Source organism: Carassius carassius, chromosome 12, assembly GCF_963082965.1.
Source record: "Carassius carassius chromosome 12, fCarCar2.1, whole genome shotgun sequence".
Lineage (NCBI taxonomy): Eukaryota > Metazoa > Chordata > Actinopteri > Cypriniformes > Cyprinidae > Carassius > Carassius carassius.
Genome location: NC_081766.1, coordinates 8,987,737 through 9,003,294, shown reverse-complemented (window position 1 = coordinate 9,003,294; position 15,558 = coordinate 8,987,737). Strand labels below are relative to the sequence as shown.

Below are 15,558 nucleotides of genomic sequence, written 5' to 3'. Positions count from 1 at the left end.
CGTTTTGCCTCCATAGGAACGTTGGGTGATGTCAAGTGATTTTGAAACATGACATCTTCAAGCTACTCCCCTTCACCTTTACCAGTGAATATGTTCATATTCGTTTTGTTCATATTACATTTTGAGTTGAATATACACATTATTTGAGTTAAATTAATTTGACAGACAGCATTCTGTCAACATCAGACAGCTGATGTTGACCAAGCTAGCACCAACCAACGTAACCAGAGCTGCCAACTCTCAAGCATTCACCGTGAGACACACGCAATTGACTCTTTTCATACGCTTTCACGCCACACATCAATTTTTTTCACGCACAGAAAAACCACGAAGCAAAGAGGACACGGAGACCAACAGACTAGACAAAGCAGGTTAGTTATGATATAAAAAAATATCAGATTCTGTCAATTTTATTACGCAATTCAAACAATACCGTTTTGGCACTTGTAAATGTTACACGGCAGATCCCTAGCGCACGTGAACCGATCATCTCTACTATAGTAACAAACGCAGCTACGGTTAGCGATCGCTAACATTAGCACGTTTATCGAACAGCCTTCGATACATTTCTATGTTATAACTTCCCGAAAAAAATACGCAAACATATAAAACAAACTTCTAGCGAAATACTAACAGCATCTAACTTACCAATCCAAAAGAAATGTTGCAAGTTCGGAGTCAAACCTCATTTCTTTCAAGTCCATCAGTTTTCTCCAGCGATGGAAAGCAGTGCCGATGTTTACTCTGGTTCGGCTCCTTTTCTTATCGGATTTGATTTGTGATTCCGAGCGCGGTTGTTTCCCTGTAGCGGGTGGTGGTGGTAGGGGTCTCTTGCCAAGGGCTTCAGCCATCCTTCCGCTCTCTTCCCTGAACTGAAATGAAGTAGTGGGCTGTACTTTCCACACGATTGACATCAGGTTCAAGTACGCCCACAAGCTGTGCGAGTTATTCGTGTATTGCAGGTTGGCTCGTGGTTATGTTGCCCGCATACCACCTCCCATGGCCGAAACTGGTATTACGACACCTGTCGGGCCATGGCTAGTAATGCTAATGCTAATTAAGGTTGATATCTCTGCAGCACTATAACTTGACATTTTTTTAATGACATCATCGCCCTTATTTCTTCTCATTCTTTTGATGCATGTAGGTCATTTTTTGTATCTTTTTACCTCAATTTTTACATATGGCACCTTTAACATTGTTTTGAATTCTCGATTTATCAAAGATTCATAAAAAAATGTAACATGGTTTCCACGAAAAGATATTGAGCAACACAACTGTTTTCTGATAATAGGAATTCAGTTTATTAGAAAGGTAAGCATTAGAGACAAAAAATACTAAGCCTTGACTTTTGAACAGTAGGCCTACTGCTTACAGTAGCATGAAATATGAACAAACAGCACGTGTGAGGTGTAATTTGTTACAGCACCAAATAGGAAAGTATCTTCAAGTAGGAGACATAGGGTAATACTGTATGTGCTGCCTCTTGTTTTAAACAGCCATACAAAATGAAGCAATTTGCATTTTCAGCAAGAAGCAATCATTTCATCCAGTTGTGAATTTAGTAAATAATTTATGTGAACGTTTAGTAGGAGAAATTTCAGATTTTACTGTTTAGTTGGTGCTCTCACAATTAAAGAAGACATTAAACTTAGCCTTACCTCATCAAGCATGCTTTCCATCATCTTTTTCACCTATTGCTAGACACCACATCAACACTCTTACTCAGCCAAAAAGCCTTTAGTAAAAGTGAATTAAATAAATAAGCATACATGAAATGTCTTTGTCTGTTTTTACGATACTACAGTTAATTAATTAATTAACTGAATGTTTTACATATTAACTTTCAACCCAGGCTGTCCCTCAAAGAAATAATCAGTTCTCCTGGACTTAATAGAAATCCGAGTTATGGCACATGAACAGGAAGTGTGCCGTCTCCAGAGTTTTCTCAGCAGAACAAATTTGCCCTCACTGTTTTCTTGTACCCTCAGTGATGTTGTGAACAGCACAGGCCAGGATGCACCTGCATATGGAAGCTGAGGTCGTTTAGGACAAAAAATATAATTTTCCCCAGACCATCACTGCCGTTGGCTCCCTATTTATACCATCATTCTCTCTCACACACACACAACAGTTGCACACCCACAGGGAAGGAAGCACATCATGGAAGTCTCGCTTTTTTTTTTTTAACACTCGTCTCCCAAGGCCTCTCAGTGGTGGATGAGCTCTCGCCCTCCTATTTACACCCCAGTAAGTTAAGGAAATAGCCACTGGCCCATGTCTACAAAGTACATTGGGAATCACACTGGGAGGAAGTCGGTACCCATTTCCAAGTATTCCAACAATCGGCTGCTAATGATAAAGGACATTAAACATAAACCACCAGTGATTCCCATGCTGTTTCATAAGCATTTGAACACAAAACAGACACTTCGGCTCATTCTCTCAGGGCTGGAACACACAGAATAGTCTGTTCCTTTTGGTTAAACATGTTTTTTTAGTGGACCAGATTGGCGGGAAACAAGAGGATAGGGAGGATCAATGTCCTGCCTTAAACCACAGCCTCTATAGTGTGCCATCCTGATGCTTTGATCGGGGCACTATCTCTGTTCCTGTGCTCTCGGATCTGTGTTATTCAATTACATTTGAACTGATTCCAATCGTGAAAGAGAGAAGCCATGAAAAAAAAAGTCAATATTTCTGCTGAAACGAAGGACAGTGTCTTTGCCATCTAACATTGATTTCCAATACGGCAGTCTTAACATGTCTAGATACACTAAAATGGGGCAAGATTAGTCCAAATCATCAAATCACGCTATTTGAAGCAAAGGATCGGTAAGTACACTCTCCATTATCTAAAAAAGAAAAAGCCACTTTAAGTTTGTCAAGCTTAATTGAAGAAGTGCAAAAGCAGTATGGAGTTACTTTCCAACATTTGTATGCACTTAAGATTAGATCTGAGCTGGATTACGAAGGTATTTTGGAGGGTATTCGATTTTACTTTATTTGGCCGAACCGTTGTCTGGGTGGCTTACCAATGTATTAGATTACTCTAATACATAAAACAAGTAAGACTCACCAAGATTCTTGTGGGGAAGAATTTCTTGAAGGTAGTAGTGTAGGAGTTCTTCAGCAGTGATGTTAGTGTTTTAGGGGCCGTTTACATGACAACGCTTTCAGCCAAAAACAGGAAACTTTTTATGCGCTTTGGATGTTTGTGTACATGACAAAGGCGTTTTGGGGACTGAACCCCAAAACACGAATCTTTGAAAATGGTGACATCACGTAATGTGCATATAATATATTCATTTAAACAATTATTATCAATAAATGATTTGATCAATTAAATAATATAAATTAGAGGTGTGCGATATTGTTAAAAAAAAAGATATCTCCAAAATATTATGGGATTTTATTGATAACAATAATTCGATTATATTTTGCTGACTGTGTTATTGTGCTGGTATCTTAAGGACTACCGTGGACAGCTGACTCTTCATATTCTTCATATTCTGAGTGGTCAGTTCACAGCAGTAATAGAAATTAATAATTTCCACCAAGTTTTATAGGGATTTTTACCTTGCTTTTAGAGAAAAACAACAGCACTCTTCATGTGACATTAACTATATGAAATTATATAAATATAATAGACTTATATAATAGCCTACTAGACTTCACCTATGGTCTGCATATTTTAATGCACATCATTAAAATATGCAGACCATATTTTACACCCCTTTGTTTAGATTTTTATAATGCATTGTCTTCTTAACAATCCATCAGTTCATATTTATAGCTCTGCGTGTTTGCAGGGTTAAAACATGGGTCTATTTTCGCATTGTTCTGAACAAAAGTTGTATTGAAAATGCTCATTCATTCTCTGCCAGCAGGTGGAGCATTTGGTAGAAATATAACGGTTTCCCCAGTAACAGCAGAACACAAAGCAGAGCAGCACTGGACTTTGAATGTAGCGCTCATGTTTATTTAATGAAATCATAACCTTTTGAAGTTTAATCTAGTGATGTGTCGTTCTTGAACGATTCGTTCATTTTGAACGAATCTTTAATGTGACTCGGGAAGAACGAGTCGTCTCGGGGAGTGATTCGTTCAGTCGCGCATGCGCATTATTCTATAGGTTCTGTTCTAGTAGTAGTGATTCACCTGTCAGTCTTGAGCCGGAAAGAGAATTGATTAGTTCATAGTTCGGGTCTATCGGGTTTTTGACTCGTTCCTTAATCACGTGACAGCCACATACACTAAAACCAATGCAATAGGAGCCGGAAAGAGAATTGATTAGTTCATCTCATGAGTCTTCGGGTCGGGTCGAGTCATTCCTTAATCACGTGACAGCCCCATACGCTAAAACCATAGACAGTAAAATAATGCAATATTGAGCCGGAAAGAGAATTGATTAGTTCATCTTTCGGTTCTTCGGGTTGTTCGTTCTTTTGTCCCGTGATGTGACAACATTGGCTAGAGTAATTATTAAATCAGATTGTCTGTATAAACCATACTTTTGTAACATATGACACTTTATAAACATTAAAAAACACCGTGTACATACTTTTGAATTGTTTATTGTTTATTTTTATGCCAGAAAAGCTTTGTAACAAAGAGGACAACTATTCCAAAATAAATCAAAATAATAAAAAAGTAAATAATTAAAAATAAAATTAAAATAAAAGATAACAAAGCCACAGGGTCTAATAACCTTAACAAATGAACTTTAAAAGTACAATATAAAAAAAGAAAAACTAAATATTGCACAACAAGCTTTGCTTTTTTTATATAATAATTTAAAATGAATACATTTTAAAATAAATAACACTTTTGTGCCAAAATAAAAACTTTATATCAAAGAGGATAACTATTCCCCAAATAATTTTAAACCATTTAAATAAAAATAAATGAAAATTAAGAGATACTAAAGCTATGGAGCCTCATAACAATAACAAATTACCTTTAAAATCACAACAACAACAAAAATATTGCACGACAAGCTAGTCTTTTTCTAAATAAATAAAAATAAATAAGCTTTAAAATAAATAACACACTGTGGCTATATTTTTAGGACTTGCTTTAAGGCATGTTTGCATTAAAAAAAAAACAAGCTCCCTGACCTTGGATGGGCTGAGTCTGTTTCTTCTATCTGAGATAATCTGCCCAGTTTTAGAAACAATTCTTTCAGATGGCACAGATGTGGCCACAATGCAAAGTCTTGTCTTTGTGACTTCAGAAAGGCTTTTGTATACTGGTGAACATCTCCTCCACCAGGCCAGAGGGTCTGATGTGCGGGGTAAGAGTGGCTCTGCAAGGTAGGCCTGCACCTTTATAGCATCTGAGGTCTTAGAAGAGGTAGCAGAAGGCCTCAAGTTTGCTATCCTCTCGTCAAAGTCTTCCCAAAACATGGCCCCTGCACTGGCAGTAGCACCAGGATCTGAAGTATCCTCCTCACTCTGAGCTGGGTTAAAACTGTTAAAGCTGAAGTTATCATAACCTTAATGTTTTAAACTAACATTAATAATTCAAATTCAAAATTTTATTTGCTTTTAATGTATATGTCATTATGTCCTTTTTTGAGCAATCTTCTTATACATATATTACACCAATATGTCAAGTCTGCCTAGGAAAAGCAATTATTATACCAGCAAACTCAAAATTGGAGTAAAAATGAACAAACTAGTATAAATACTTTTTATTGTAAACTTGAATTATTATATTATTTTATAGCCTAGTGTTTATTTACCGATAGACAGTCAAAAAGACAAATTAATTAATATTTTATTTATAACAGGGTTTTATTTATTTATAAAATAATAACAAACCACAGATCCTCAACAAACAGTAACAAAAACACAGTGACAGAAAATGTCAGAAATAGCGTATGGGTCTGTCACGTGATTAAGGAATGACTTAAACCCGAGGACTTCTTGTCAGATAAGAGGTGAGGTGAGCTAATCACAGACTGAAGACCCAGGTAAAGAATGATTTTTTTTCTGTATCTTATAGCATTTTAGTTTTGTATTGTTTTTAGTGTGATCAACGTTTGCGTAAGTACTAGACGTGTTGGGGAAGTAACACATAACATTTTCATTACATTTTGCTAAAATGAACGAAATGACTTGAAAAAAGATTTGTTCATTTTGCTGAACGAGACTCAAAAGTCTGAGTCGGTAAAATGATCCGAACTTCCCATCACTAGTTTAATCGTCAAATTCAGCCACATAGCAATTCTGCTCTTTCAGTCCCCAATTTTAAGACATCTTGAAATCATAATTAAGACTTTCTTGTACAATTTAAGACTTACATAGAAAGTGTAAAAGAACAGCATTTATGTAAAACTGAATTTTTTTTTTGCAACAAAAAAACTTTATTTAGTCACTTTTGATAAATGTAATGCATCACTGCTGAATATAAGCATTACTTTCTTAAAAAAAAAAATAAATAAAAATAAATAAATAAATAAATAAATACTGACCTCAAATTTTGAATGGTGGTGTAGTATCCGTAACGATTACATTTACATTACATTTATGCATTTAGCAGACACTTTTGATAAACTTTTAAGTGCATTCAGGCTATACATGTGTTTTTTTACCAGTTTGTGTGTTCCCTGGGAATTGAACCTACAGCCTTTTGAGCTGCCAACACAAATCTATGCATCTGCTATATATAAAAAGCCATTATCAATTACCATAGACAGAGCACAATATAATGTATAACAAATTCTCACAATTCTGTCATTAGATTTGAAATCACATTATTTTGCATTAGACTAGATTGAATACTGATTTTTTTACAGCCACTTTTTTATTTATTTAATCATTTACTTGTCCTACAGCATCTTTGAATTATATTCATTCGAGGGTCTTTTGCAAAAATTGATATATGCAATAAGTGTAATGAATGTGATTAATCAGCATCTCATGTAGTTTTATTCAATTGAAAATGTTAAGGGTTTTTTAGGTGAATGACTGAGTGATTAAGAACACAAGGGAGGTCTGGATTACTGAAAGCACCTGCGGTTAGTGACTGTTTAAAAACCTCCCACGAACCTGAGCAGAGCATGAGAAGAGTGATCCAATTCTTCACAGATTTAGGTTAGATAACACTTTTCAGCCTCAGACTGTGATAGAGTGGGAGTCAGACAGGAGAGAGAGAGAAAAGTGGCAAATGAGGGAACTCTCAGTGGAACATTAGTCGAGGAAAAGAAGCCCTTCTGTCCTCAAGAACACATATTCGTATTCATTGAGAACGCTGAAACACATCTGGGCATATTCAGTAAAAAACTGTCAACAACATCTTTCTCATTCACTTGGCTTTTATTCACATTGCAAATATGCTAACGCTAGCAAGATCTTTACATTCCACTGTGTGCCTCTGAAAAACCAGACTTCTATCTGAGCGTTCAGACAGAATAATAATAATCATAATAAAAGTAAAAGCAGCATCCCAGTTTAAAATAGAAAGCCATATGTGACGAGTGTATGATCATGTTCGATATCTATATGCTCACTCGCACATCTCAGTTCATTAAAAAGGAACTAGAATCTGATAAATAAAATTAAACAATAGCCAAACATCTTGATAAAATCATCATCATCATCAACTGAAATCTCACACTGACATTAAAATCAGATAGAAAAGTGACTCAAGCCCATAGAGAACAGAAATACGTGAAATCCGTATATGATTGTTGGTTGTTTTCTGCATATGCATGTGTCCTCGCGAATACACCCCCCCCCCCCACACACAAAAAAACAAGGAAAATGGTTGCTGTCAGTCGTGTAACCGCCCCCGGTGATCCTGTGCGAAGATACCTGCACCGCTTCGGCACCTTCCAGGGCTTGTTCCTTCCAGAGGCTCCCGTGTGGTGGATTTTGACTCGGTCTCCTGTGTCTGATGACTCTGCTCTGCAGGCTTTACACACAGGGAAAGAGGAATGATTATAACTATGTGGGCTTTCAAAGGCATCGCAAGGTTAATGTGCTTTCTGAAACGTCGCTTCCTGTTGTATTCTTCAGGGCGAGACGTACTCCTGGAGGCGCTGCAGGTCTGTTGAGCCGCCGCTCTAGTCCTGCGTCACACTGTCCCTCGAGCTTCTTCCAAAGCCATCAATAATTTAAACAACTCATAAAGAGGAAAATAAAAACTGAAAAACAAAACAAAAAAACTAATTTAAGATTCCACCAGTGATCCACAATGTAAACATTTTCCCTCTGCGACCTGATGGTGGCGCTATGGTAGCTCCTCGGGGTTCCTCTCTGTGTCTGTGTGTGTGCGTCTCTTTGTGAGGGCCCGTGCTCTCACTGGTACTGGAGGTAATTCTTCAGAGATTGGGGCAAAGGCAACGTCTCGATTTCCTGTAGGCGCTCTCGTCCCAGAGCTACCCGCGCTGCACGTCGACACAGGTCCATTAGAGGGAGAGGCTCCGCTGGAGAGAGACCAAGAAAAGCATCTGTTAGAACTGGATTCAAAAAGGGAAATTATAATGCACACAGATTGAAGGCAGCGTAATTGTCTGTTGAGACCAAAACAAAATTAAAGTGCAAGTCGTCGAAGTTATACTTCATCCAAAAGATGAAAATTTTAATTTGCCAGAAGATATCAAATTGTCCTGTCATTGGTGTTCCAAGCTTCAAAAAGGACACAAAAGCACCATAAAAGTATTGTAAAGTGGTCCATACAGCTCAGTACAAGTTATATGTTATTTAAATATTAAATTATTTAAAATTTCTCCTTTCGTATTTCACAGAAAAATGACAGTCACACAGGTTTAGAACAACATGACGTTGAGTAAATGGTGACTGGATTATCACACACGTTAACTTGTTCCTTTAAAAGCCCCAGTGTGTGTGTGTGTTTGAGCATCTTGCTCCTCTACATAACCTGACAGAGCAGTTCAGTAATGGATGGATCTTGCCACTGGAGCTTGAAACCATCAACAGAGCTGCTGCCTCACAGAGGAGTCTGCCACCACCCGCTTTGAGTCAGCCACTGTTCCAGCCAAGATTACATACCGACATACACAAAAACAGCCATGGCTCCATCTGGACAAGATGCCACTTGTCCTCTGTTGACAATCAGGTCTTTATCGGTCTTTATCAGGACCTGGGCTGATATGACTAATCAAATCAGAGTCAGAGCTCGTTCACTCTCGTTGACCAATCAGAGTAAGAGATTGTGTCAGACTAATGGTTAGTAGTAAGTATGTGTGGCTAACAATCAAAAGAGAAATAGTTATACAGCTGCACTAGCATAATGCAAGCTCCCACATAGAATATTTATAGCTGTGATGGAGTCCCACACAGAACATGTCGTGAGTTATGTCTTCCTCCATCCTGGCAGCATGAGCATTGTAATGCCCTCACATAATGCAATTATTCACCACAACAAGAAGTTAAAATGAAACAATGGATCCCAATGGAGCCCTTTGCACAGAGTGAATTGATGTAATTGCAAAAAGCAATGGTTTTCAAGCTTAAGTTGTTGTTTGTCAAATTGAAATTTCGTGTAGCACTCAGTGACTGTGAATACTTTTAATGCACATTTTCTGTGCCTCCAGTGTCACCAAACCGAATTGCACAAATGTTTTCAGCTTAGCTTTCTCCCAAAAATCCCCATCAACACTGCCAACATCTAACACTTACTTAGAGTTCAAATTTAAATAAAGCACTGTTACATACTTGTTTGCAAATCTCTAAATAAATATCCATTTTATACAGCTTTTATAAATTATGTTATTGTTTCATAATGTTCGATAAACATATTATTATTATTATTATTATTACTAATACTATTAAATATTACTATATATTACATATTTTTTTGTAAAAATTTGTTACAAATTTATTTTTGTTAAATTCAAAGAAGACCAAAAACATTACTTTCTCTCTGACAGGGGTGAAAAACTCACTTGCTTCTAAATATATTTAGAAAGAGTTGCATCACCAGTAAGTGCAGCACGTCTCATAAAGAGGCAGATGGCAAGTGTAGATGGGATCCAGCTGTACCCAGTGGGCGGGTGTGGGACGGGGATGAGAGAGAGGTGACTGACAGTCAGGGTCATAAGTGACAGATGGATCAAAGCACGGACAGTGCTCTACTGCAGTAATGGAATAATTTTTCATTTCCAGCCCACGTATGAACACGCGAAGGCCAGCAAGCTCAAGGCTAGTCTGCAGACTGTAATCATGTCAGTGAAATAAACAACACACACGGTGACCTGTCACTCGCTGTGATCCTCAGGCTGCTCCCCGTCGCTACTCAATCATATTAAAGCACTGCCTACATGCCGCATATGGCAACAAATCATATTGATGTGAGTTATACACAATAAATGTGATTACATGGCTCAGATATGTCAATGTGATTCCATTGTGTATGTTATCAGACTCTCAGAACACCCTAATAAAATGGATGATAAAACAGACTACAGCGGATCATGCTGGGAGATTTTGGTTATCTTCCCGCACAGAAGCAGGCAGTTTGATCTCACAGGATAGTTCACACACAAATCTATATGGTTAAACTGTAGTGCTAAAATCAGTAAAATTATAAATGCGTTAGAAAAAAATACATAAATCAAGGTCTGACCTGATTCTATTGCAAAAATAACACTCGCTACTTATTTCTAAAGTAGTTACAAATCATTTTGCACAATTGGGGGAAAAACTGATATAATTACAGAACGCACGCCAGATGAACAAATGATACTTGAGAGAAAACACGGAGTAAAAACATAAAAAGTGATTTAAAGTACCCAGGAAGTCAAGCAGAAATCAACAAACAGAAATAATAAAATATAATAAATAATACAATTAAAAATTATTTGAAATATACAAAACGAATTAAATAAAATTAAAATAATTTCCACCACAGAATACACAATGCCATTTGCCTGTCATGACAGTTCAGGGAATGAATTCTTCTGATACTTGCATATTAACTGTTGACATTGTTAGCAGACAAATTAAATGAACGGTTGAGAGTGTAAAAAGTTTTTTAAGAAGTTTAACTTCAAGTAAACGACCAAAAGTGCAGACGGCTGTAGAAACATGCGTTCATTACACACGGTCTAAAACTACTGTGAGTGATGGCTCTCCAGTGACTGTGTCCGTGCAAACCATTCTGTTTCTCTACTTGCACAAATAAAACACAATATGTGAGAGCCCTTTTTGGAACTTGCATGTTTAACAAATCGTCAAGCTCCTGAAAGTCTCGACTCCTCCATTAGGCACAAATGAGCCCTGGTGCAGAAGAGGAGAGGGAACTGCATCTATTTCAATCCGACAAAGTTTTATGATCATTATTACTGTTCCAAAAAGCAATTTCTTGTGGTTGCAAGACAAGCTATGGGATTCGTATGGTAAATATCAAAGCATCACATTTTGTAAAATCCAATTAATTCACCCTCTGTACTCAGCGGGGATGCTGCAGCCTCACAAAAGGGGTCTGACAAGTTTTATGACCTGCGCCAGGGCAGGAAAGAGGGGGGCGGCGGCATTTGGAACCTTCTGGAAAAGCTTTGCACCAGGCTAAAGAAAGTAGCCTGAGAGGAAACATTTCGTGGAGATCAAACCCAGTGGTGTAATTCGATTAAATCATTGTGAACTGATTAATGTCTGTGCCTAATTGAAAAATTTACAGTGGTCACATTGAGAGGCCTGTGATCCACCCACAGAATGAGTGAGTACACAAACAATCATTACAGCATAACACCCAAACTAACTGCAGCTCTGCCTAGATCAACTCTCTCATGTGGGTTCTGCATTACAGCTCAAACATTGACTCAATAATCATTCCACCCTGAGCGATTCATTATTAGCGTGAGATCTAGGATTTTTTTATGGAAGCCGACTGATCAAAAAGACACTGCTTTGGTAATGATGATGCTCAACCGTAAATGATCCACTTAGCTAAATCATGCATAACACCCAGGTAATTAGATGTAGATGTACTCAGAGCTTAGATCATCATGTACTCCCAACCTCAAATTAAAACACACTGTTGTGGCTGCGGTCATGATGGAGGCTTTACTGCCCTTGAACGTGGTGACTCATAAAACTCACATTCATTAATAATTCAGTTATGTACTGTAACAGGGGATTTTACTATACTTAGCCAGGTCAATTATTTGACTAAGCCTAATGATAGTGATACATCAGAACAAGAAACTTGATAGCAAACAATAGGAACTGCATGTTTCCAGGAATGTGAAAATGTTTACTGTAAATGTACTGTATCCATGGAATACCTTGATGACCAACTAAAGGCCCACAATGCATTGCAAAGACTTAAACCACAAACAGCAAGACAAATACAATGTAAGAAAGATAAAAGTAGTTAACCATACAGTTTAAATAAGAAATTGTATAATCAAATGCAAAAATAAAACACTGCATAGTCTCCAATCTATGAATTAATCATACACTGATTATTATTAAATCTACAAAAGTTATTCATTTAAGAGCAGTGAGTGATTTTATCTTTGTCTTTTGTTGTATGATTAACATAATTTAAGGCTGCTGTCACTTTAAGATCTGATGCATGGATCTAATAAATTGACTTGGATCCGATTTCTTTTCCATAAGTTTACCTTCACAAAATGACTGTTCTTGCAAAAAGACTGGGTATTTTGACATTATTTAGTGTTGAAGATTTTTTGACATCAATAACTTTCAGCAAACCTGAGCTGCACAATTATATTTATATCCTGCGATATACACAACACAGCGATATCTCTATCGATCGTCTTCATTGTTCAGTATATATATGTAATGTGATAGATGAAAGATATCAACCATGATTTTTGTCAGAAAAGACATTTTGATAGAAAAGTGGGTTAAAAATAATTGAATATTTTGAGATAATAACTGGTCATGAACTGAACACGCAGGACGAGGTCGCAAGTTAATTAGTCTCTAATCCCAGAAGCTGTAATTTTCCACTGGAAGTGCTCTTAAAAAGGTTAGCGGTGGTGCAGTGTTCATGAGATGCTGTGGGCTAGTCTTTTAAAGCGCAGTCTCACTCTCTCTGACTGTCTATGTCTACAGTTCCTCCCCTGAGGCGGTGATCTGAGCACAGATACATGCAGTAAGGTCAGCATGCCTGACCCCTGCAGCTTGAAAAGATGTGAACTCTCTTTGGGCATAGTGAACAGCCAAAAGAACAAATACCTCGAACCTAATATGACAATGGATGCACAAAAAGCAAAATGCCCATATTTGCACAAAAGCCAACTTATGACTGAGTTTTTATGTTTCAATTAGTTGAATCAATCGACCAGTTCACTGCATCCAGTGATGGTGCTGTAGGGAATTTATATCAGCGCACAGAAATGAAAAAGTTTCTGACATTTCCTTATAAAGCAGCAGACCAGAATCATCAGGAAGATAAGAATGTCAACATTTTACACAGCAAAAAATCCTCAGAAATAACAGCCACTCTGAGACCCAGTTTGGCTCTGTGTAAAACCTCTAAACAATTTTTTATCTCTTTTTACACTTATTCTGCCATCATTTACTCACCCTCACACTGTTTCAAACCCATATGACTTTATCTCTATTTCAAAAAAAAAGAAGAAAGAAAAATTGTATATATATGTATTTATGTATATATATCCTTGTAAATCTGTTATTGCATTAGTTTTTATTTTTATTTTTTACTATTCAAAGTTTCGTAAAGCCATTAGAGGCCATCAAGTCCAAAAACAAATCACTCGGATCCATTTCAGGCAGTGCAGATCCCCATCTACTGTACATGCAGAATGACAACTGAGTTTTCACACAGTCAGCATAATGGCCTGTAGCCGAATATTGATCGTGCCAGATGCCAGATGCACATTCCCAGCCTCATTCCCTGAATCCATCCAGCAGCATTCACCGCTCAACACAGCTGGACTTTGGATGATATTAAAGCCAGCGAATGGCCCAATGGACGCAGCTGGGGTTTGGGGAGGCCAGGTAAACAGCTTTGTCATGATGACAGGGGGTTGCAGAGGGCAGGGCACATGGAAAGGGAAACTCTCTAGCAGGAATGGATAGTTTTGTAATAGACAGATTCATCATAGACTGGACTCGTGTCCAGAAACAGATGCCAATGGACGGCAGAGCGTTTCTTTGGAGGCCCAATATAATGTCCAGACAGTATGTAATGAAGCCAGACTTAGAAAACTGACAGGGCATTTTTATGAAATGTGTAATATATGAATGCTAGCACAGGGCCTGCTTAGTTTAAAACTGCAACTTTAATCAAAGACACAAAGTATAAACAATATAAAGCAACTGAGATATAAACACACACAGGCACATGTGCGGGAGCCAGATACACACCATCCACCCACAGATTCCCAACAGCACTCAGACAAAGTTGGAAGCACAAGTTTATATTTCCCAGTAGCCTTTGAGCAGCAGAGAAACAGAGACTCGGATATTGAGATCCAAATATGTCCTGAAGTTTCAATGACTAATGTGCAGCGCTCTGTATGTAGAAAATCATTCGGAACTCGTTTAAAAAGATAGACTAGTTAATCCAGAAATTTAAATTCTGTCAATTTCCTCACCTTCATGTTTTAGCAAACCATTATGACTGATTTACTTTTGCACCAAAGGAGATGTTGAGAAAAATGTCGGAGCTGTTTTTTTCCTTTTTCTATAATTAAACTGGATGGTGACAAGGAGCTATTAAGCTCCAAAAGGGGTAAAAAAAAACAACAAAAAGCCATCATAATATTACTTGTGCACTATATTCCAAGTCTTCTGATAACTTACAATAGCTTTCTGTAAGGAACTTAGAAGTTGTTGCTTGAGAGCCATAGCCAAAGTTACCAATAAATTACATTTAATGTAAAAAGACAGTTTGGACAAACTGCTGTAAATTTCTCCTTTTGTATTCCTCAGACGAAATTACGTCATTCAGGAAGTGAGAATGAGTGAATAACAGAATTTTCATTTTGGCTGGATTTGTGGTTTACTCCACTTTTTCCTAGCATAACCTGAAACACAGTTAAACAGTGACACATCAAGCAGACCTGATCACACTGCCCAGTCAAGGTCATATTAGCACCAAGGCCCATGACAGCCGTAATTCACAACCTCAAATATACCAGATCAGCAAACCGTTAATATGCTCCAGCAGGAGAATTGACTTTTAGACACTCAGATAATAGTCAATTTAAGACATAAATGAGTCACTACATTCTAATATCAGCTGCAGGTAATGAATCACGGGGCGCAGGGGAAGAGCAGGCATCCTCTCTCTGTGGAACTGTGGCTATAAAAGAACAGAACCAGAAGCAAATTCAAAGCTTCCCACTTCATTATTCTATTTAAGGAAACTCTGAATGATTCAAATATTAATTCTGCACCTTACTCATTAGCATTACAATTTTATTGCTTCTTTTCAGAGAGGGGTGGGCTAACTTAAAATAGCCTTTCCCTCTGAGCAACAAAGGTGAGTGTGGAAGACCCACTGTGTGTGAGCTTAGAGAGGGGAACGGAGAGATTCATGTCTGCTTGCTTTAGGATTGTGTTTCAGTATATGGAACAAAAAGCGTCA

General features: G+C 37.6%; 2 protein-coding genes across 3 annotated transcripts in view; both read right to left on the bottom strand.

The window, feature by feature from the left end:
- Nucleotides 1-15,558, bottom strand: part of LOC132155392 (complement C1q-like protein 2) — a 100,504-nt gene that overhangs the window by 5,498 nt on the left and 79,448 nt on the right. The gene's annotated exons all lie outside the window — the stretch shown is intronic.
- Nucleotides 7,731-15,558, bottom strand: part of LOC132154683 (SPRY domain-containing SOCS box protein 4-like) — a 76,626-nt gene continuing 68,798 nt past the window's right edge. For both annotated transcript variants that reach the window (XM_059563334.1, XM_059563333.1), the window contains exon 3: nucleotides 7,731-8,434. In XM_059563334.1, coding sequence (XP_059419317.1) covers nucleotides 8,307-8,434 — 128 coding nt within the window. In that variant the 3' untranslated portion in view covers nucleotides 7,731-8,306. The remainder of the gene's footprint in view (nucleotides 8,435-15,558) is intronic.